The 23,365-nt window shown below is 40.3% G+C and overlaps 1 protein-coding gene across 2 annotated transcripts in view; it reads right to left on the minus strand.

Annotated features, from left to right (window-relative positions):
- The window catches only part of atrnl1b (attractin-like 1b), a 76,244-nt gene extending 53,805 nt beyond the window's left edge, over positions 1-22,439 (minus strand). The window contains exons 1-18 of one of the 2 annotated variants that reach the window (XM_074620979.1): positions 21,343-22,439; positions 15,346-15,429; positions 14,931-15,044; positions 13,331-13,459; positions 12,645-12,853; positions 11,665-11,839; positions 10,005-10,092; positions 9,495-9,756; positions 8,200-8,383; positions 7,941-8,095; positions 7,745-7,829; positions 7,363-7,577; positions 6,135-6,253; positions 5,716-5,848; positions 4,534-4,721; positions 3,138-3,191; positions 1,658-1,871; positions 1,357-1,548 (exon numbers count right to left, since the gene is read on the minus strand). In XM_074620979.1, coding sequence (XP_074477080.1) covers positions 1,357-1,548; positions 1,658-1,871; positions 3,138-3,191; positions 4,534-4,721; positions 5,716-5,848; positions 6,135-6,253; positions 7,363-7,577; positions 7,745-7,829; positions 7,941-8,095; positions 8,200-8,383; positions 9,495-9,756; positions 10,005-10,092; positions 11,665-11,839; positions 12,645-12,853; positions 13,331-13,459; positions 14,931-15,044; positions 15,346-15,429; positions 21,343-21,611 — 2,869 coding nt within the window. In that variant the 5' untranslated portion in view covers positions 21,612-22,439. The remainder of the gene's footprint in view (positions 1-1,356; positions 1,549-1,657; positions 1,872-3,137; positions 3,192-4,533; positions 4,722-5,715; positions 5,849-6,134; positions 6,254-7,362; positions 7,578-7,744; positions 7,830-7,940; positions 8,096-8,199; positions 8,384-9,494; positions 9,757-10,004; positions 10,093-11,664; positions 11,840-12,644; positions 12,854-13,330; positions 13,460-14,930; positions 15,045-15,345; positions 15,430-21,342) is intronic. The other variant, XM_074620980.1, reaches the window with a different exon arrangement.
- Between the last annotated feature and the right edge of the window lie 926 nt (positions 22,440-23,365).

Here is a 23,365-nt window from a genome sequence, read left to right on the forward strand (position 1 = left end):
TACATCACGCAGCACAACAGCCCCGACCTTCAGGTGAGGGAGCTCTCTGATCAACTTACCACTGTGAACGGTTTTACCTCTGTCCAGTACTCATTTCATTTACTTTCAGACATGATAACAAATAAAAAGAACAAAAGGAAGCAGAAGTGTTTTGTTGTTCCCAGATATTGTTTCATGTTTAAGCCTATTACACTAATTATCCATCCAACCCTGATGGGTAATCCCTGTTTTTTCGCTTGTTTCAAGTGTATAGCACCTTGTAATCTGTGTTTTATGAAGAATTAAGAGGTTAAATTAGTCATCACATTATTTTGTTATTCCCAAAAGTGCTTTATGTACTACTCTAGAAAACATGTACAGGATATTCAAGGATGAAATGGCTTCAAACTGTGAATAATGAATAATGAGCTTTGCACATTTTTTAATTTCAGTTTCATTTTCTAACACAGTGGTTCCCAACCTTTTTCCTTAAGGGACCCCTTTTCTGTCATTGAATAAACTGACGACCCCTTAGTGACATATTTATGGATATTTAATATTATATTCAATGCATAACAATAACAGCACAGAACGACCGATAAATTGTACAATTAACCCAAATATTGAACGCAAGAACTGCAGGAAGTTTGTTTAAAATGAACGATTTGGATGAATTTTGAGCAGATTATTTCCTGTGAATATTACATCACAGATGATTTTTCTTTTATTTTTAGGAACGTTTAACACAAATCTCTCATTCTATATTTTTTTTAATATATTTTTTTTTAATTTTACATACTTAATAGGCTTCTTTTGTATTGTATGTGCAGCCATTCACATCATGCTTCTCTTCTCATTCACAGAGATAGTTTAAGCTATTTGTAGGCTTCTCTGAAATCTGTTCCTTAATAAGTGAATGTAGTGGCGTAATGGAGGCTATACGCAGGTATAAAGCCATCGGAATATATAGGAGAGTAAACCTACTTCCTCGTCAGTAGCCTACCCATCTACAAAGTAGTACACCCACCTCATCAACGACCACTACACCACTGCGTGAATGTCTTTAAGTCAGCTAATAGTAGGAGTTCATCTGCAGCATGGTCATCGGGGATATCTAACAGTTGGGGCGACTATATGCGAGAGTAATTGGCCATTACAAGAGGTAAAAAAACAGCTTCCAAAGCCAATCACGGGAAACTAATAACATTTTCCCTCCGACACAAACACCTTCCACTTTAAGCTGTTTTCCTCCCTTAACCTCCTTCTGGCGGTGATGAATATTGACTGCTTACAGAAGCCAATCTGGGAAAGCTTGTTGCCTGGCCACCTTAATGCCAGACTATAGACTATAGATTCAGTTCAGTAGAAGACACTTACCCACACAATCTCCAGTCTGCCACTCCAGACACTGGCCATAAGGAAAAGAGATGACGTAGGCGGTGGAGTCGACGCAGCGCTGCGCGCTCCCGCACCACATGCACTCCATGGCCTGGCTGGTACAGTTGGCGCAGTTGGTGTGCAGCGAGCACGGCTTCTTACAGGATGGACGGGTACTCTGATTGGGGTTTCCTGTAAAGGATAATGAGTCTTTTTTTTCAAATCAGACTGTAATTCTTATGTAATGTTACAAACAGATATTCATGTCGTATGTGCATGCATGCATGGGAGCGTCTCTCACCGGTAGCTTTCTCACAGATGAGGCCGTGGGCAGTGGCGGTGCATGGATTGGCCCTGAGGCCGGACACCTGAGGCTCCTCCAGGTAGGCACAGAAACCAGAGTCACTGGGCTCGCCGGGCAGCCAGCGCAGGCTGCTGTTGGTGAAGGGAGACATGTCCTCCCAACCCCAGTACGACACATTGATTTTCCTCAGGCCCACCCAGGGAGACAGACGCTGTGGAGACACCGCAAAAGGTTAAACACCCACACAGGTCTGACAAGTATTCAAATGTGAGATACAATATCACACCTCTGCCTCTCTTTCGGCTCCATCATGCTATTTTAAGAAATTAATGTCTACTGCATTTACACCTGGGAACTAAGAGTGCCATTAAAAAGTCTACTGAAAACAATTTCACAGATATGATTACTTATTTGCCTTCAGGATTCAACTGGTAATGTAATGGGGAAAATGATGGGAAATGGCGTGTCACGGTTCTGTTTGGAACAAACACACGAGTTTCAACCAAAACAGACTGACAATAAATGATGTCTTCATGAATTCAGCAGGCATGACCAAACTAAAATCATCAGCACACTCCACAATTATCTGTCAGTGCACGGTGGATGTGTAGCTGTGGAGTAGATGAGAAGGTGAGTGTTTGCCCAAAAGTGCATTTCCATTAAAGATGAAGAGGCTTAAATTATGATGTTGTTAGGGCAATTTATTTCTATGAATAAATCAGAATTTATGAGCTATATTTTATGAGCTGTTCCCAACTGTATTGATGGGCAGACTAGACATCTCTGGGTGTAGCATATCAAAGTATGGGTCTAAAGAATTTGGAGCCGACTAGCTTCGAAAATTTTAATTTGAGGCTGGTCGAACGCCACAAACTGACACACAAATTTGGAATTTGCATCACAGATTTCTGTTAATGGTCGCAGGTTCAAATCTGGCTGTGTGGAGTTTGCATGTTCTCCCTGTGTTAGCGTGGGTTTTCTCCGGGTTCTCTGGTTTCCACCCACAGTCCAAAGACATGCAAGTTAGGTTAATTGTTGACTCTAAATTGCCTGTAGGTGTGAATGCGAGTGTGAATGATTGTCTGTCTCTATGTGTCAGCCCTGTGATAGTCTGGCGACCTGTCCAGGTGTATCCTGCCTTTGCCCAATGTCAGCTGGGATCAGCTCCAGCCCCCCCGCGACCCCGAATAGGATAAACGGTTACAGATAATGGATGGATGGATTTCTGTTAATGTGTTGATGTATTTGTGCTTATTAACATTTTAAAAAGGACTTCCTGCTGAACATGTTTAGATCAGTCTAAAATAAAAACCATAATAGCTAAAGCATCCATTCTTTTTGCAGCAGAAAGCTAAGGCTTCTGTCTTTTGCGTCATCACACTGAACACTCGTGATGACATCATTATGTTACGTTATATGCGGTGCCAAACATGGTGCCAAACATGGTGACAACGTGCAATGACGCCAGAGTATTTACCTTGTAATGGCTGCGAGAGATGTTGTTTGAGTGATTCTGCATCTTTAAATCGATCTAAAAAAATAAATAAATAAATAAAAAAATAGCTAGAGCATTAATTATTTTTGCAACAGAAAGACAACGCTTCTGTCTTTTGCATCATCACATTGCATCCTCATGATGACGTCATTACGTTACATGCCGAACATAACGTGGTGGAACCATCAACGCCTTTGCACTTTGCTCATAAATAATGAGCATATGTCAAAAACAAAATATTTTGTTAAAGTTTCAACATTCAGAATTGTTTAGGAAAAATATGATTTGAAGACATCACAATAAACAAAAAAAATACCAATGTAGGTACTGGGGAAATATTTCTATTTCAGATGAAACTATGAAAATGGCTTTAAACTCTGCTCATAAAAAAGAGCATATCTCAAAAACTAAAAAAATGTACACAGTTCAAATAACTTATGGAGTGTTAAGAAATATTTTGTTCATGTTTCTACATTTAGAAATATTTTGGATCAATGTGTTGCAAGTTTATTTAGTCAAATTGAATGAAAAAATGTGTATTGTTTAAATGTATGACACAATTTCAAACTTTTTATCAATTATTATGATTTAGTGACTCACATAACCTTTTAGTTTAGGTTGTACAGATTTTAGGGATATCAAGCATTTGAAGATACTCCAAGAAATGGCATCACAATAAGCAAAAATACAAATGTAGTGGACCATTTCTACTGCAGAGTTCAAAGAGTTAAGTATGGATTAGAAAACTGTTAATGTACTATAAAAAAAGCAAAGGAATATATAAGGAAGTTATACTCTGATCTAAGTGAAAAATACAAGCACACCGGACTCAGCAGGCTATGCCTTAGATATGTGCTCATGATTGTTCCTACAGACAGTGAGTCATGTGGCCCTGGTTTGTTATATAAAGCAGAAAGAAGAAAACTGTGAAAACGGTGTTACAAAATGAGAAAACTATTCAAACAAGGCAAAACAAACCAGAGTGAAGTGTTGATTATCACAGTCTGATTCATCAGGTGCAGTGTCTCAGAAACTAAAGCCTAGCATTGTTGTCTACTTGTGACTGCGTCATAGTCACAAACAAACCATACAGTTTGTGGCACTGCCAAGTGGAAAACAATTTGAAGAAAAACGGGTGAAAAACACGAATTACACGAGCTAAAAGCAGGGCCGCAATCAGACAGAAAACCGAGCAGCGTACAAATACAAAACTGATCAGGAGAAAATCATCTCAGAATGCATAACTCAGAGTTACTGACGGGGGCTCACGAGCAGAGAATCACTTCCTGCTGTAAGTTGTAAGCTGCATAATAAACACACGGCTTCTGAGGACACCGGAAAATATCTCTGACTGAATTTACTGCAAATGTATGTTTACCTTGTCTTGTTGCTGGAGCTTCTTCAGCTCCTCAAGCACAAAGTCCACTTGTTTGGAGGTGGTGAGCGAGGCGATGTTTCCGTTGAGGTTCTTGCAGTAGTGTTGGGCGTTGTCATAACTCTCGCGGCTGGAGTTGATCCTCAGGCAGGCCTCCCCCACCTGGCTCCATCCCTCACTGCACTGCTGGGCTGGAAAAAAAGAAAGAGGATGATGAGAAAGATGTACGAGCCACAGGCAAAGACATGTTAGATGTTAGTAGAAATATAGGTCTACTCTCCTCTAACTTTTTCATGTGAAACTACTTTGACAAAACTAGAGAACAGTTATAAACGCAGATTGCAGGAAGTTCTTCTTTCAAACCTCAGGGGACTAAAGACGTAGTACTCCAAGTGTGTGTGTGTGTGTGTGTGAAAGAGATTTAGCTGGAGTGTAATCTGCACTTATTTGCCTTAGAGAGATGGAGTGATTTTTGGATGCCAATTGCTTGTTAATTACTGCTCTCATAAAAATATGGTGATGCTCATTTAGATGTATGTGTGCAAGTGCACAAGGACGGCCGCATGAAACCACTTTGAGTGTGTGCGAATCGTGCCGAGACTCCCTTCCAGGCATCCGAAATACACACACACACACACATATATGATTTGCAGCTCCCACTGCTGCAACAAGCCCTTAGGTGACAAGGCTTCACAAACTGAAAATTATGGATAAAGTGACAGCAACAATTTTTCAGATTCAGCCGGAGTCAACATTTGGGAGGGGGGAGTGGAGGGTGAGAGGTAAACTAAATAAACTGCCAGACCTGATAAACAACATCAGGATGACATCTTGAAAGTACATCTCTGCAAATACCAGATTCTGTGTTTACAATACGACGTACAAATAGAAAAATGTAATGAATATCTGCTTAAACATTCCCTTCAGCTCTGAATGTCAGTGGAGTCATTCATTACGGGGAACACAACATCATCTCACGACATCGGTGTTTTATGAAGTGTTAGATTTCATAGATGAGATCAAGGAGAGGGTTCATGTACGATTGTAAGTGCTACACTTACAGCAATAAAGAAATAACTTCTCATGCATGTGTGAAAGCTGAATCCAAAGCCTTCAATAAGATGGTATGTGTTTGTTTGTGTATATGGAAATGTGATTGCGGGGGGGGTCCGACGACTATCTTACCAGGCACAGCGTGGCACACGGACTGATTCTGGTCCCACTGACAGTTGAGATTCAGCGAGCAGCTCTTGCAGTTGGCGAGCTTGCTGCACACCTGCTCGTTACGCACCGGACACTCAGTGAAGTTCTTCACGTTCTACAGAAAAAGAGAGAATAGAAATAAGACAGGAGGACGGTTAACAGAAGTTTTGAATTTAAGATGGATCAGGAACTGTTGAGTAAATATAGTCCTGTTTGTGCTATGATGAATGTGCATCATATGGACAGTAGGAGGACAGTATGTACTCTTTCTAAACACCGTAATCACCAAGCAAAATCTGAATTATCACTTGATTTCAACAGTGATGCCCCCAATAGTTTCTGTGTGAGTGAGTGTTTCAGAAGACCAGAAGAGCTCTGGCGCCCCCTGTTGGACGACTCACAGCGGTGCAGTTGCTGGAGGCGGAGATGCACTTCTTGTCATCACACCACTGGCACCCGTTGGTGTTGGCTGTACAGCTGGCGCAGTCTGAGAACCGGTAGCACCGCTCGTCCACCGTGACTAAAAAAGATATAGGGAGAGGGACAACAGAGTGCAGTAATGAGAGAGAGTGTGTGTGTGTGTGTGTGTGTGTGTGTGTGTGTGTGTGTGTGTGTGTGTGTGTGTGTGTGTGTGTGTGTGTGTGTATGGTCCAAACCAAAGGTTATAATAGTTTTGAATTTTAAATTTGTTTTCATTTTCTTTTAGTTTTGACTTTTCCATTACATTTGAATTTAGCTTAAGTTCGGTTTCAGAGTGCATTTGCTAGTTTTAGTTTAATTTCAGTTTTTCAGAAAGGTTTAGTTTTATTTTTTCTATATTTAATTTTACAGTAGCTTAAGTTTGTTTTGTTAGGGCCAACTATAATGTCTCAGAAATATGTATATGTATGTATACATACCACATACATGGTTAGAGAACTGTGTAGGAATGGCCATCATGTTTAATCTTCGCAATACTTTATTGAAGCAATTCCAGCACAGCGTCATATCCTGGAATTTCAAGTGTGTTCAATTTCTGTGGTTCAACGTCACGAGAGTTGACGGAAAGTTGTGCTGTCTCCTTTTTTCGGCAGTGATATATTAGAGCTAAAAAAACTAACACTGAAATGAATTTACGTTCATTTTTATTTTATTTTTATTAGTTTTTACCCAGGCGATATCATTTCAGTTTAGTTTTTCTTAAAAAATATAGTTTTTATTTAGTTTCAGTTTACTAAAAATATTTTTCACTGCTTATTTTCCCTTTTAGTTTACAATAATAACCCTGGTCCAAACTCATACATTTTCTAGAATATATAAAGTATTTTTTTTTTAATTAGATAGAAATAGATCCTGAGGAATAGGGAAGAAAGTGCTGCATGTAACTAGTTGACAATTTAAGAGGAGAAGCATCCTGTTGAAGTAATGAAAAGTTTAGTCTATTATTTTTACTAGTCAAAGATAAAACCACAATAGCAGTCATTTAGAATAACTGAGAGCCTTAATTACTGTGTTGTTACTCTTGAGATAAAGTGTGGAGAAGATAAATATTCATTTTGTAAAAAAAAAGAAAAGAAAAAAAGAAAAGTGGAAAACAGGAATCAACCAGAAATGAAAGTTTTGATAAACACGGATGTCTGTCTCTCTCACCAGGTTTAGGGGGGCAGAATGAGGCAGGAATGAGGCTCCCATTAGCCATGCTGGGTTCCCAGGGGAGACAGCGGCCTCTGCTCCAGATGCAGCGGATCCCTGGCCCGGCCTTCACACACCCCTCCTCTGCCAAGAAGGCCTGGCAGCTGGGGGGTCGGTAAACAAGCACGTCGTTGAGCAGCACGCCGGAGAAGCCCCCGAACACATACATGGACCTAGCGACGAAACATGAGAGCAGAGTGTAAACAAGAAGCAGCAAAATAAAGATAAACTTGATTCTATTATGGTCATTTCTAACTTAGGGGCGAAATCACTCAGCAAAAAGTACAGCATGAAAGTCGAGTGTGTTTTAGTCTGTTCAGATTCCATTAGAGAGACTCACCCATTGCTGACCACCGCAGAGTGACCAAAGCGGTTGACATCCCTGTGCAGGTCTGGTTTAGGCAGGAGCCTCCACTCATCACACGCTGAGGAAAACATGAGCGACAAGAGACAAACATTACTCAAGTTGCTACTAACACCACTGGAGAGGCCTCCATCTAAACTGTGGCATGGTGTCGAGAATAATATCGTCCTACCGATGTCGTAGGCAAGGAAGTCAGCTGAGAAACACTTGGCCCCGTTGCTGAGCGACGTGTCGTTGTGTGTGTTGCCGCCAAAGATGAGCAGGGTGCCGCTGAGGAGCACGGCCGAGTGCAAGTACCGCGGAAAACTGCTCTCTCTCAGAATGAACCTGGAATATATATGCATGACAGGTGTGTCAAGGGCAAGTGTAACATGTTATAAACAGTGTCAAATACCCAGACATGAATGCATAATGAATATGTGTTGATTTACCATGTCCGGGTGTTAACGTCGTAGCGGTAGAGGTCATCAACAAGGCCGTATTTGTTGGCAGGCAGCGACTTATAGCCTCCGTGAACGTACACGCTGCCACTGGCGCTGTCATACGTGCTGCTGTGGCCGTAGCCTCCCTGTGGAACTGCACCTTTGGTTTCAGGCACCAGCCACGTGTTGGACCCTGACAAGGACACATATACAGGAAGCTTTTAATACAGAAGAGAAAAAATGATGGGAATCAGATCGTATTTTCCACATTAAATCATTTGGAGACAGCTGGGCGCTTCACCGTTAAAATCTTGATATTCTTTGGCAAAAAAACAGGCTTCCATTAAAGGGATAGTTTGGATGTTTTGAAGTGGGGTTGTATGAGGTTCTTATCCATAGTCAGTGTATTACCTACAGCAGATGACAGTCAGTACACCCCCAGTTTGGAGAAGCAGACGAGAATTACCGCACAGACGTAAAGTAATGTACTGCTGTGGATGGGGACAGCAGCAAAATGTATTTTAGCCACTTAAAAGAAAGCCCAAAATAAAAAAGAATATCCGTTTAAGTGTACGTCACATTTAGAATATTTTCACAGCTTTACCTTGTCGTCAGTCAGCCCTTTCCAACAAGGGAACTGAAGCCGTTATCTATGCTCTCGCCAAAGCCACCAGACTCCATTGAAAAAAAACAGTAATTTTACCTTGCAGAACATGGGGTTTTTTGTGTGACTTTGGTGAATCCAAACTAACCATAGTCACACAATAACACAAACAAACTAACTGATCGAAGCAGCATAGACCAGTAACTCCCGTGTTTTGCAAGATAAAATTACTGTTTTTTTCCAATGGAGACTGGTTGCTTTGGTGAAAGCATAGATAACAGCTTCAGTTCCCCATCAGAAACACAGACTGTATAGCTGTCTCACGACAAGGTAAACCAGCAAAAATATTGTAAATATAGCGTACACTTAAACTGATATCGATTTTTTAAGGTGAGCCTTCCTTTAGGTGGATAAAATTCCACAGCAGTACATTGCTTTGGTTCTCCTATCAGCTTCTCCAAGCTGGGGCATGCCGACCTTCATCTACTGTAGGTAATACACTGACTATGGATAAGTACCTCATACAACCCCACCTCAAAACACCCAAACTATCCCTTTAATGGTTAGCATCGGTTTGTTGTGTGCACTTAATATGATTCTATAGGTTTTGATATTCAAAGATGTCATGCGACGGGAGGGATATAAAATACAGAGAGCAGATAGAGTGAGAAACAAACAGTCTCTTAAAGCTGTGACTCACTCAGGTTGTACTCCTGAACGTTGCTGATGTAGCTGTAGATGGGGGAGTAGCCAAAGATGACCAGCATGATGGCCTCGCCCTCGTCTAGCGGGACGCAGTGGGCCGAGTGACCCTCCACAGCGTAAATCTGAGCCTGAGCCGGCGGGCCGACCACGGGGTTTCTCCGCTGCCACGTCCGACCGGGTACGTTGAACACCCACAGCTCGTCTGTCACGTTCGCCCAGCCCGCCTCCAGCTTCCCACCAAACATGTAGATATCATCCTGAAAAGAAGAGAATCATGAATATGAGAAAGAAAATATGTCTCTAAGCTTTGTGTTTGATGACATGTTAATACTAAAATTGAGCGATTTCCCTTTCAAAGCGACTGGTGTGGTTTCCTTTTTCTGTGAGCAAACTTATATTGCTCTTTCACCATTTAATTCTCCCTCCCTGCTGCTAAAATTAGGGTCTTCTAAATCCCATCTGTACCCAGAGAGGTTGAGGCATATCTGCTGCTGTGTGTGTTTACCTGGTAGGCAGCGAGTGAGTGGCCGTATCTTGGCACAGGGCCACTATTGATGGGAACTGTGTTCCAGATGCCGCTCTCCAGGTTGTAGCTGCAGAGCAAAGCGACACAGCATTACACTTTAATGCATGAACATGAAACATATTTATTACCTGCATACTAAAAACACCGCACACATTTAGTTTGTCCCTCCGTGACTTCTCATAAATCTATTTTTACCTCATGATCAGCTGATTTAATCACACCGATTCAACGGTTATCAGGCCATTAAATAGGCGTTTTTTCGGTCGCTATAAGCTCCATAGATGTGGGTCAGGAGGGGGCTTTTTTAATGATTTAGCCACTATAATAAAGGCTTTTTAAAATATTTCCTTCCTTGTTTGCCACTTGTTTTAATATTTTGTAGTACCTGGATTGCCTTCCTGTCTATCCTGTTTTTTCCCCGTTTTCCAAGAGCGCCCAACACGTTTTTGCCTTACGGCTGAGTACACAGAGCAACCAGTTATGTCTCTTTCCAAACAAAAAGGCTTCTTTAGGTTTAGGCAACAAAACTACAACTTTTTAGGTTTAGGCAACAAAACATCTTCTTTAGGTTTATACAACTTAATTACTACTTCTTTAGGTGTTTCGGCTTAAATTGACTACTTTTCAAAAGTGAAAGTGAAACCTCCCATATGGAGTTTCACACCGTCTCTATAGTACAGCGTCTGACTTCCACTTCTGCTCCGGTCATAATTGCTATGGTCGCTAGAGGTCGAGGTTCTTTTATACCTTTTTTCAGTGATCCACCATGTGAATAGATGATAAAACCGAATATTGGGTGTAGTAGGCCCCTATTGACCCACATCTATGGTGCTTATAGCAACTGATAATGGCTATTTAATGGCCTGATAACTGTCTAACCGGCTGAAAGGTAGCAGTTTCCTTCATGTCAAAGGTACCCGCTTTCAGTCACAAAAAGTACTTTTGTTTAGCTGGAGGTTTTGCAAAAGGATTCATGTTCGTAGGCATTCTCAATATAACAGAACACCTGGTCATGTCATCACACATTGGTCATTTATTAAAAATACTTTTGGAGCCCAGGATCAATTTGTCTCGGGAATCACAGCACCTGATGATGAACAAACAGATGGAGCAGATGGAGGGAGCCTGTCCAGGCGATGAAGACAACTGAGTTAACTGTGAGCAGGACATGACTCAGCACAGAAGTCAGTTCTGCATTTTATCTTCCAGTTCACTAAATACTAAATTCTCAATTTAGCTAAGTGAATGCACCACCATAACATTCCTTATATATTCACAAAGCACACCATTTAAACCTTAACTCCCACACTTGCCAGTTTTGACAAAGCGAATCAAGTAGCCCCTGACACTGGGTTGGGTTTTCTCAAGCAGGGACATGCATGACAAATCACATTCTGAGAAGCCACCAGCTTTTCTGCACTTCCTCTTTAGTTCTTCCTTAAATTAGCATTCAAAGTAAGGTCATGGTCAGATCATAATCTGATACTGGGGATAAGTTGGTGATCTCCATTGTACGGTAGACTGGACAAACTAACAAAATACCTCTTATTGTTGAATTTTTCCATTCAGAAACACACAAACTGACATTTTGCTTGTGGAAAAATCAATACTTCGAGACACGTTAAATGCTGTGACTTACTTGAGAATCATCTGGAAGGAGCTGTAGTTGAAGGTGTATCCGCCCACCACCCACATGACCTTTTCTTGCACCACGGCCTTCTGGGAAGCTCTGGCGAGTGATGTGCCAAAGGGCTTGACGCTCGGTAGGACCCAGAAGGACTCGGTTGAAGGTACAGTAAGGGAGCAGTCTGGCCCTACAAGACAGATGTTGAAAATAAACAACAATGTAAACTCCAAAATTAAATCCTCGTCATAACTGCACTATTTTAAGACAAAGAACTGCATCTATCTGATGCTGAAGCTCTTTTAGGGATGGATTTTTTTCAGCAGCATTTGACACATATTTTCATTCCTACGCAAAGGAAACACGTCGCTCTCAAACCCAAAACAAAAGCACGACCGCTCCTTAACCGAACATGACAGTCAGGGAGGTGTGAATATGTTAAACTGTGTGTGAATGAAGGCCGTGCTGAAAAAAGCGCGTGCCTCTCCTAATGATTCTGTCAAGTTTCATCACGTGAAAGCATTTGCTTCCCTCTCCAGCTGGAGGCACATAATAACGCTCCGTCACAGGGCTTATCTGCGTGTTACCGATCAGCATCATGACACAAAACAACACAGCTGTTCACACTTGTCTGCTAACACCGTCTCCATTACATCTTCCGACATAATCGCCGCAGCAGACAAGGGAGGAGCGACAGCATTTTTACAATTGCAGAAGTATGTTGCATATGATTCATCACTGTTTTGAATGTGGTGAAATTATAGTCCCAAAATACTTCACTGTGTCTTTATTTTTAGGTGTTTTACAGGTGCTGGGACTTTTCAAATCTTTTTGTTGTGGTCTCTACAAAACCATCTGTCAAATAGATCCCAGTTTTGTTGACAGTGAAAAGGAAAAACATGTAATGCTAGAGCAATGAAGCTCTACTTCAGCCATTTGTTTGGATCTGAAAGTGTGCAGACATCTGTTGGGTTTGGACAGAGCTCACTGCTTACCTTGCCAGCTGTCATTGCAGACACACAGCTTCTCCCCGGTGAGGTCGCAGTAGCCGTGGTCGGGGCTGCCGCAGTTGTTCCTGCAGTAAGGGATGTCGCAGGCCTCGCCTTTCCAATACTTGTCACATTCACAGTACACTCTGCTGGCGGCCGAGTTACCGGGGGTGCACTTCCCATGGCCGGAGCAGTTATTGGGACAAGAGTTGATCCTGGACAGAGGGATGTTTTTATTTAGCCAACACTGTATGCGCTATTTAGGCCACTCACAGACATTTACATGGAGACTGAGGAAGATTAATGATCATTTTGTGTTTGGAAAAGGTGCGGCGGATAAAAAAGATTGGTAATAAATGAAAAGCTATGGAGCAGGTCATTAACAGTGATTGTTGCTGTAGGTTTTAGGCCAGCAGAAAAGCAGCCTTTTTTGTTGCTGAAATGCGGGATGCAGAAAACATCCATCAACAGCTCGGAGAAATAAATGGACCTGGAAAACAGTCCGCTGTAGTTTACAATAAATTGGACACATCAGTGAAAAACCTGAAAAATGTCTTTAACACAGGTGATGGAGATGGAATTGGTTCCTGCTGAGGAATCCAACTCTAAAAAATCTGAACAATATATGGTTTTATTTTGTGTTATGTTTTGTTCTTGTGGTTTAAGTTCAGATGTCCTGCCTGGATACTTACGAGTAAAATATTTCAAATCCCGTCAGGTTATAGGCAGCATCGCTGAAAAAGTGTAGTAGTGCGTAGCCTGAAGTCGTCTCGACCTCAGGAACCGTCTCATTTCCACGTATCTCTGGCACGATGAGACCGCTGAGCAGAAATACAGAAAATTCATTTGCATCACTTTCTCACCGCAAGTTACAGTAACAAACACATAACTCTCTGTTAAATCAGAATGAACAGACACATGCGGCATTAAGTGAGGAGTAAATGAAACAGCCACAAAATCATGTCAAGCCCATGTCTTTAAAAACACCCATCCAACATCCATTACATACTGGTTTTGCTGTTTTATAATCAATACATATGTATTTTTTTGAATGGAAACACCCACTCAGCTGCAAAAAGCAGTGACGTAGGTTTCCAAATTAAGTTAATCAATAAGGTTATGAATAATGTGAACACTAGCACAAGCTGAGTCAAAGTTAGCTGTGCCAAGTCTGGAAATAACTTAACGGGTTAGTTCGGATTTTTTGAAGAGAGGTGTTTACTTCCATGTTCTACGAGGTAAAATTACTGCTTTTGTGAATGTAGTCTGGTGGCTTTGAAGAGAGTGATAAAACAGGCATAAAACATATTTGAGCCAAATTGCACGCTATATTTAGACTATTTTATCTTGCCATCAGACAGCCCTTTCCTGCGGAGAACTGAAGCTGTTATATCACGGTCTTCAAAGCCAACAGACCAGACTCTATTCACAAAAAAAAAAGTATTTTTTCCTCGTAGAAGTTGCTGAAGTTGCACCCGCTGCATCAATCGGTTAGTTTGTTTGTGTTATTGTGTGACTTTCGGATTTGTGGAAAACGTGGCATTCACAACAGCACATTGTTTAGCTTCCATGCCGGTACTCTTATCTGCTTCTCCAAACTGGGAGCGTGCTGACCACCATCTGTGTTAAGCTGTCTTCACATGATAAACAAATTTGCTCTTCACTCACCGCGGGGTAGGGCAGAGAGACTTGCAGAGGCAGCAGGTCAAATATCTCCCCAAAAAGAGCACAACGAACGCCATTCACTGTTCTAGGTTCTAGGCAACAACAACAGTTGCAGTTGTTCTCATTGGTTGCGCTTTGAAGGGTCAGAGGCAACCGAGGTGAAAGTTGAAGATCGCTCTGTGGCGATTTCGAGCAGTGCGTCACACCAAGGGTAGCGCTACGGCTTTGTCGGGCAGCACCGCTCTCCCCATAGGAAAACAATGGCACAGCAAGCGCAGAGCGATTTTAGCGCTGATCATGTGTAGACAGCTTTACTTTATTTAACGTTAATACACTGATTTTATGTATATACTGTACGCTGTATATGTAGCAGCGTCATCATGCAGAAACCTACGTCAGGTCACATGGGAATTTTTTTACAGAGGGGCTTGGGAAAATAGCATTTTGATGCTAAAACATACACAAATTTTGACGAAAAATTTGAATGTTTAGATTTGAATATATAAGGAACACCACTGGGAAGCTACAAAATGATATAAAAACCTAAAAACCAACAACAAATAAATCAAAATAAACCCAAAATAATTTAACCTTATGAATCCACTCTGTCTCTTTGGAGTTTCTCACCTGAAAACAGCAACCAGCGGGGCATATATCGAGTCTCCATCGTAGACGTACATATGGTCCCAACTACATTCTGTGGCAAAGTGGTTGAATCTTAACCGAAGAACCGCATTTGGACTGCAGAAAAAAAAAAATTAAAATAATGGTTTAGGTTTCATAGATGAACATTTGAACAACATACACATTAAATCAACTAATCTATTAGTTGTCAAAATCGTATTAGTGTTAGTCGACCAAGAATTTCTTTGGTCGAGGACAGCCTCAATAATAACACTGGGGGATTACGAAAACACACTTCCTTCAACAGAGATGCTGATCGGCTCGTTTCAATTGCATTAATCAGTTTACACTATATAATCAAAATGTGTCTGTGCATCTTTGACTTCAGTAGAACATACCAATATATAAAAGTACTTACTAGCCCTCGATGAGCCAGGTGCACTTTGTTTTGTACATGTAGTTGATTGGACCGTCGGTGAGGTATCCTGAGGGCTCCGTCAACCTGAAACATCACAGAAGTTAGCACAGTAATAATATGTTGCCTCACGTAGAATATGTAAAGTCAAATGACAGAAATGTATTTTAAATCTAAACAAACAGTTCTTGAAATGACCGTTCATGGATTGGTATGTATGTGTACATGTAAGATTAACAATGAATGGACTAAACACCAACTGTATTTTCTTGATGTTGATGCCAACTAGAGCCACAACTATCTATCATTTTCATTGTCAATAAATCTGTTGATTATTTTCTCAATAAATCGATCTTAGTTTAGTCTATAAAATGTCAGAAAATGATGAAAAATTACGATTAGTGTCTCCCAAAGCCCAAGATGACGTTCTCAAATGTCTTGTTTTGTCCACAACTCAAAGATATTCAGTTTACTATCATAGGAGTAAAGAAATCATAAAATATTCAAATTTATGAAGCTGGAATCAGAGAATTTTGACTGTATTTTCTTAAAAAAAATGACTCAAACCGATTAATAGATTATCAAAATAGTTGGCGATTAATTTAATAGTTGACAACTAATCGCGTTGCAGCTCTAACGTGATCAACTCCAGGTACATTTTTTCATAAGATGGGCAATGCAGCTAGGAAAGTAGCAGTCCAAGTTAAAGCCATAAAAGTAGAAGAAACAAGAGCATCTTTGACCACAAGTGATCATCTAATTTGTTGCGTTGCCTAAAAAGACAGAGGACCTTCTCTGAGACGTCAAATACATAAATAAAAAGTAAATGTCTGTATGTTGTTGTTTGGAATCTATTCTTTCAGAAACAGCATTTCATAAACATAGCTTTTTAAAAGTAAAATAATGTCAGAAAAATAGGGAGTAAGTAGATTAACCTAAGTCTGTGTCACTTATTAAAACCATCCCTCCTCAGCTTTAGACATAATCTTTCAACTTTGTCCTGCATTTCTTCCTGGTATTTATGTCCCTGAAGCAGCCCTGCAGCAGCATGACACCCACGATTGTCTAGGTCCATTTTGTTCAGAACCAGCAGCAGCGCTATTACTTGAAACAGACATCATGATATAATGAACCGTGTTGTGTGTTGTATAATTGTCAAACATTGTTATGTCCTCAGTTTCTAATTTTTGAGTTTGCAAGTAAACAATCTGATTAATAAAGTATTTTAGAGAGTATAAAAGTTAACAAATGACAACTGCATTTCCTCGTGATACACCCAGCTCTTTAGGCAAGGCAGCTCTCTTCTATAAAAGTGAGCTCATATGTCCAACTACAGTGTCACACGTTGCATTCAATTCCCTAGATTCAGGATAAGAAGTCCACCAAAAGATCCCATCATCTGTCTCCTAAAAAGGTCCCTCTGCTCCTCTCTGTCCTTGCCTCAAGTCTCACACTGGAAACTCTTTTCAACAATGTATTTTTCACACGAACGACCACAGTAGTGTGTCACAATGATAGATGACTTATCAATGGATATTCATCACTGTCCCATATCACAAGAAATTAGAGTTGTATGTATCCCACCCACAAAAACTGTGCTCAGAATGAATAGAAAATGATGAGGAGACGGATCACGTAAAACTGTTTTCTCGACACCGTGATGCATTTTCCGCTTTGCAACAGATTGGACTTTGATGGAAACTCATTTGGATGTCAAAGTGGAGACAAAATACTTGATACATGAATCCACAAAAATGAGCATCTGTCAGTTGATAACGTTCAGGCCTCAACTTCACAGAAAGATTGAGAGCGCTGGTTCTTATTTTCTGACTTTGAAAGCTTCACAAATACATACTGGGCTCTCGTGGGTGGTCTGACTAACACAGGAACTGAAGTGAATTCCCTTTTATGTCCATGACAGTCGTTTTAGATGCATGACATGATCATCACATTACTTTCGATTCAGAGGTTTTGACAGTATAATGGCCTTTAGATGCAATGGCATGCATAGGATATGATCTTGACACGTACCTTAAAACATTGTTTTGTTTACTACTCACATCACGAAAGCATAATAGATATGTTTGAGATGTATCTATAAATTGATAGCCTTTATGAAACGTCTATTGATCGAGGTAAACACTTAATGATATAAACACCCAGCAACGACTTAGGGCGGTGTAGACATCCAAAAGTGTTGAATTTTTCATGCCGCACTCTAGACTTCCCAGGGAAATACTATCCTGTCTAAGAGTCTGTCCCTAAACACTTCAAGACTCTGTGTTCCCGCCGTCCTCGCCACAGTGATGTCTGGTCCTTCTCCATTTAAAAATCAGACATTATAACGCATCATAAACGAGAAATGTATCCGTGATGCCGATTTAAACTTCTCCGTTCCACTGACTACAGAGAAGGTAACAGTGAGATTCTCACATTTCAGCGGTTTGTCTCTAGGTGATGGCGAGGTTATTCCCTGACAACATGCCTGATGACAACCCATACAAAACCTCAGACACACCAAGAGCAACGGTAATTACTGTGATCAAAGCACTTCTGTACCACAGAGTGCACCTCAGGTGTATTGAAAAGCCATTAGATGCCCCTGTCAAGAGTCAGACAAGATCATTATTATATAGCAGTTTGACAGCAGTTTATTCTTCGGCCATTATTTCCCTGCCCTTTCCAAACTACTACCTATGTGCACACAATCCTTAACTCATTGCATCTATTGGGGGATTGACATGGCGTTTACCCGTGCAGATCAACACCCATAGTCTTCCAATTTAGGAACAATAGACAGCATGGCCATATAGGCTGCAGGGCAAAATCAATCAGTTGCAGATGTTTCCTCAAAGCGACTGTAGGTTCCTTTCTCTGGCAAAACCTAAAGACATTTATTTCTTTAAGGATCTGACTGGATTGTGCAAGATAATTCCTTTACTCATCAACATCAAACATGTGGGTAATACATGCCTATATCTCCAATGAATGCAGATAAATCACAAACATACAGGCAAAGTGAGGATTTTTTACCAAACGATTAGTTAAATAATCAATTAGTCAATCCACCAAAATCTAATCTGCAACTTTTTTGGACTATATATATATATATATATATATATATTGCGACGATATTGAACAGTTGACCATTGGTGCTTTTACAAAATATTTACACAATGAGATATTTGATAAATAATCATCAGTAATGTAGATATAATGACTAAGTGGGTAAAGGCAAATACTGGAACAGCTAGAGGAGTCTGGTAAGTTCAGAAAATGACATCACTTTACTATAATGCAGCCTTTAAAACCAGGAAAAACCCCAATTAGTAGGGGTGTAAGAAAATATCAATACACATGAGTATCGCGATATTATATTGTGTGATACTGTATCATTTCTCCAAAGCACTGTACTGATATTTTTATTAACCTCTTAAAAATCCGACGGCCTGCAATCGGGTCTGACCGCTTTTCCATTTTTCGGAGCCTGTAGTGGGCTCAGTTTGTTTTAAAGCTAGTGAAGTTTCTGGCATCATATGAAACTAGAAAACCTAAGGAATCCATTGGTACTAACCATGTCATACAAGCTTGAAGAAGGCCAAATAACGCTCCAAAGTTACGCTAAATTTTGGCGAGGAAAAACAGGCATGGGGATTTTCGTCTCTTGAACTCTGACCTCAAGATTTGTGAATGAAAATGGGTTCTATGGGTACCCACGAGTCTCCCCTTTACACACATGCAATCATCACATAATCACATGCAGCTTTGGGGGGAAAACAGTTGGTTTTTCGCATGCAGTATACATTTGTTGTTTTTGCCTATTCTAAAATGCTGTATTTCTGGTGTGTTCTTTATACTATTATAGTTTTTCAAAAATTTTAATTTTAATTTTAAAAAAATCTAAATTTATATCGTCTTGCTAACATTGAACCGTTACCCCAGTATCACAATACGTATCGTATCGCCATATTTTTGCAAATACACAGCCCTACCTATTAGTCACATATTACAAATCTGTGGAAATAAGCCCTGTATCTTCTGAGTGCCACACTGATATTCTAGCTCATTCAAAAATATAGTTAAGTTTTGAGCTACAGTCGGTTTTATTACTGGCCATAAATCAAAGTGTTTAAAGCTGAAGTAGGCGAGATTGGAGCAAATATGATTAAAAAAGGCAAAAAACTGTTATTTTTATAAAACGGTCGCTATATCGTGACAGTAGTACATGAAACAGGTAACCTGAAAAAAATCATGTTCCTCTGTGTCCTCCGGTGCTCCTTACGGCATCTGCAAGATTTCACATACCGGAGGAAAACAAGCAGTAAGAGCTGATATGAGGTCTGCTGTCCAGCTGGCTGTCAATCACTCGCGAAATCCGACCAAACGGTCAAAATAGGCCGCGCCGATCAAACATGAATCAATAATCTATTACGTTAATGCCTATTTCTCGCCTCAAATGTTTTCAGAATCATCTTGGTAGTGTACGGTTTAGCTGTAAAATGAGAAAGTTTGTGACGCTGACGCCGCCGCCGCCATTGGGAGATCTGGTGAAGGAACGCTAAGTTCTGGTCACATGACAGTAGCACGCAGCCAATAGGAACGCTCTCTCAATGAAATGACCTGTGATTGGTCAAAGTCTCCCGTCAGATTTTTTTAAAGCCTGAAAACAGAGCCATGAGGAGATGCAGAAGTCTAGTTTTCTCTCAGAACACTTGAATTACAATATGCTGAAAGGTTATTATGGAATTATGGAACAGACCCAACTCACATCTTACACCAGGAGTACCAACTTTTACCTTCCGGCAGGAGATATAGAGTCCCACGGTGCAGATTGAACCGTTACAAACATTCATTCTTATCGATGTCTATTAAACTTCTCAACAACTCGTAACATAAAGCTTTCATAAGGACAGTGCAATATGTTAAATTGGGACAGTGCAATATGTTGCATCTGTGTAATATTGGGCAAGACGGTAGACAGTGCAGTGCACTACTTGGGTGCAATTCCTGCCATGGTGTGTGTGATAGTATGTGCCATTATGTACGTGGACTGTGTATGTGTTGAAACATCTGTTTCTGTGGAACTGTTTCCCTGTGTTCTGTGGAATCGTTTATTATTGTTGTTGATGCTGTTTTAATTTACTGTTTGTAACTGCAGTTGGACGGAGTTTGTCCCCACGGGGACAATAAAAGTATATCTTATCTTATCTTTTGCCCAATGACGCCAAAAATATACTGCCTACTAGGGATGTGACAAGAGAACCGAAAAGAGAACCAAAATTCTAAAAATGTGACAGTACTCGTTTTCTTCGATACCAACGGTACCGAACGATGCCTGTAATGGTAATTTGGTACCGGAGCGGAGGTACTGGAGATGCGATTCTTCCGGATCTAATGGGGGCAGTATACGCTTACAAGTGTTCTCATCTGCTGTGAAATGAAGGAAGAAGAACGCCGTAACAGCACGGAAAATGCCAATGTTCTGTTTTGCAATGTTAATAGACCTTTTTTTTTTTTTTTTTTATTACTGAAAGGCTACAATGCCTCTGTTTTTTGTAATGTTCAAATGTTTTAATAAAAGGAGTGCGTGTTGAATTACATGGGATTTATTTATTTTTTTTACCGTGGTATCGAATTGGTATCGAGCATCGTGGAAATTCACTGGTATTGGTATCGACTACTAGATTTCTGGTACCGTGACATCCCTACTACCTACTGCCACTTTAAAGGGGTTTTGTCTTTGCCATGTGAGACAGTTTTTTTCATTTCAAATCCCCAAAAACCTCTGTGCACACAGCAGGTCTGTTTGCTGAGAGCCAATGATCTCTATTATTGACACTGTGTTGTTTGATGGAAAACAACCACTGCTGGATTATATCATTTCCTAGCCTACTTTTGAATGACTCAGACCCATTTCCAAATCATGTGAATTACGAAAAGTGCTCTGATGTTTGGTCACACACAGATATAATCAGATTTGAGCATTATAATTCCACTTACTTGAACCTCCCGTGGCAGTGCTGGCACTGGTCTCCAGCCCATCCTCGGTCACAGATGCAGGATCCGTTGATACATTTCCCAGAGAGGCAATTCTTGTCACACGATTTAGCCGGGGAGGCGTGGGTGAAGAGTACAAAATAAAACAAAACATACACCACCACCAAGTATCTGTTGATGCCCCCCCTCAGGTCTCTGTGGGAGACTACTTGTTTGGGTCCAAAAAGGAAAAAGAGTTCAGTCTTACATCTCCCCCCAGGACCAGGATCCATGTTTTTTTTTTGTTTTTTTGTGCCAGATCGAAGCACAAGCCGAGTAAAAGACCTTTAAGGGCCTTTAAGGGGTCTGATTTAACGTAGGCTGTTACAACAAAGAAGAAGAGTGTTATGCATACTCACATTAGCTTAACAAAATGTACAGTTAGCTGAGTGTTTTTAAAAAGGTTTTACGCATAGACTTGGAGGAGTGGGAGGAATTCCCTTTCACCCTAACCTCTTGTTGGGAAGAAAATCACCCATAAAAAAAAGCTATTTAAACAGCTAACTCGTTGAATACTAACCAATACATCATTTGTTAGCATATGTAGCTTATTTGGCCTCTGATAGGTACCGTTACTGCATTGATTCAAGACCCCTCTCTCTTCTTCCAGCTGCCTGCATTTCAGCAGCCATTTTTAACGCGTAAACAATCCCTCCGAATGATACAACAGAGGATGGAACGTTGTTGCAACATTGTTTCCACAAACCGCTACAATAATTCTGCCGGATGTTGTCCACAGAAGAACAAAGAGGGTCGTGGTGTTTGTAGCCTCTGGACTGCCGCAGTCAACATGGATGTGATGTGATGTTGGGGGAACTGGAAGAGCTATTCTCGCCGACTAGGGGGGCATTATTGAGCTCATACTTTGAGCTGTTTGTTTGGTCCCTTCTCGGTGTATTCCCACGACAATTTTAAGCTCCTTTAAAACGTCGTTGACAGCAGAGTGTGGTTGGTGTCTTCTTGTATTCCAGTTGGGGAGAAAAAAAGCCCAGTTGTTGCTGTGAAAACATGAGAAGAAACTGAGCAGCAGCAGCAGCGATGGGTTTGCTAGCGCAGCAGCGACACTAGACAGTTCATCAGGTTGGAGAAAACTAAACACAAGCTGCGCATGCCTAGTGGAAACAGGGTTATATTTAAAGGTACAGTGTCACAGAAAACGCTACACTATTCTATGCGGCATTTAAAAGATGGATGTTTGTTTTTTAAGTTTGTCAGGTCAAACATTTTGTCCTTGTTCCTTTGACCTTGAAATGTTAAAATATCCCACAAGCAGAGAGCACTTTTCAATTAAGATACTCATATATGGAAATGCTTTTTCTCATTTGTTTACATTCAGAGAATGGCTTTACGCTTTGTGTAATGGTTTTGTTTCTTATGTCATATATGTCATGAAATTGATAACAAATTTATATTTTGATAAGGATAATTATCAAATAATTATAGTTAGAATAATTATAAATAATAATAATTGTAGTTAGACAAATTTAGGACAATTTAATTAGTATGGCTCAATAAGGAAGCTGGTTAATAATTAATAATTGTTTTATGGAGAAGGGGTGGGATTAAGTAAGTTTATACTTGTTCTCACTCCTTTTTTGAATATGTAAATCAAGGCATCAAGTGTTGACAATTTATTTTTCTTATACTATTCATTGTATGTAAATACTACTTGTTTCTGACTGTCCACTTGTTAATATGATCATTCTTTTTCTTTATTTTTTATTTTCTTTATTTTTTTGTACTCTACATGTTCGAAATAAATTTTTAAATGAAATGAAATGAAATCTTATTTAGGTACAAGTTAGCTAATAAATAATACCTTTCCAGCTTTTTTCCTCTCTTTGCATGTTCATTTCCATTGTTAATGTTAGGCTATATCATTTGTTTGATTTCAGCCTGCGCAAATAACAAAACTGATGCAAAACTCAAGTGTTGTAGCCTCTATTCTTAACAGTGGTGGAAGAAGTACTCAGATCTTTTACTTAAA

Source organism: Sebastes fasciatus, chromosome 20 (assembly GCF_043250625.1).
Source record: "Sebastes fasciatus isolate fSebFas1 chromosome 20, fSebFas1.pri, whole genome shotgun sequence".
Classification (NCBI taxonomy): Eukaryota; Metazoa; Chordata; class Actinopteri; order Perciformes; family Sebastidae; genus Sebastes; species Sebastes fasciatus.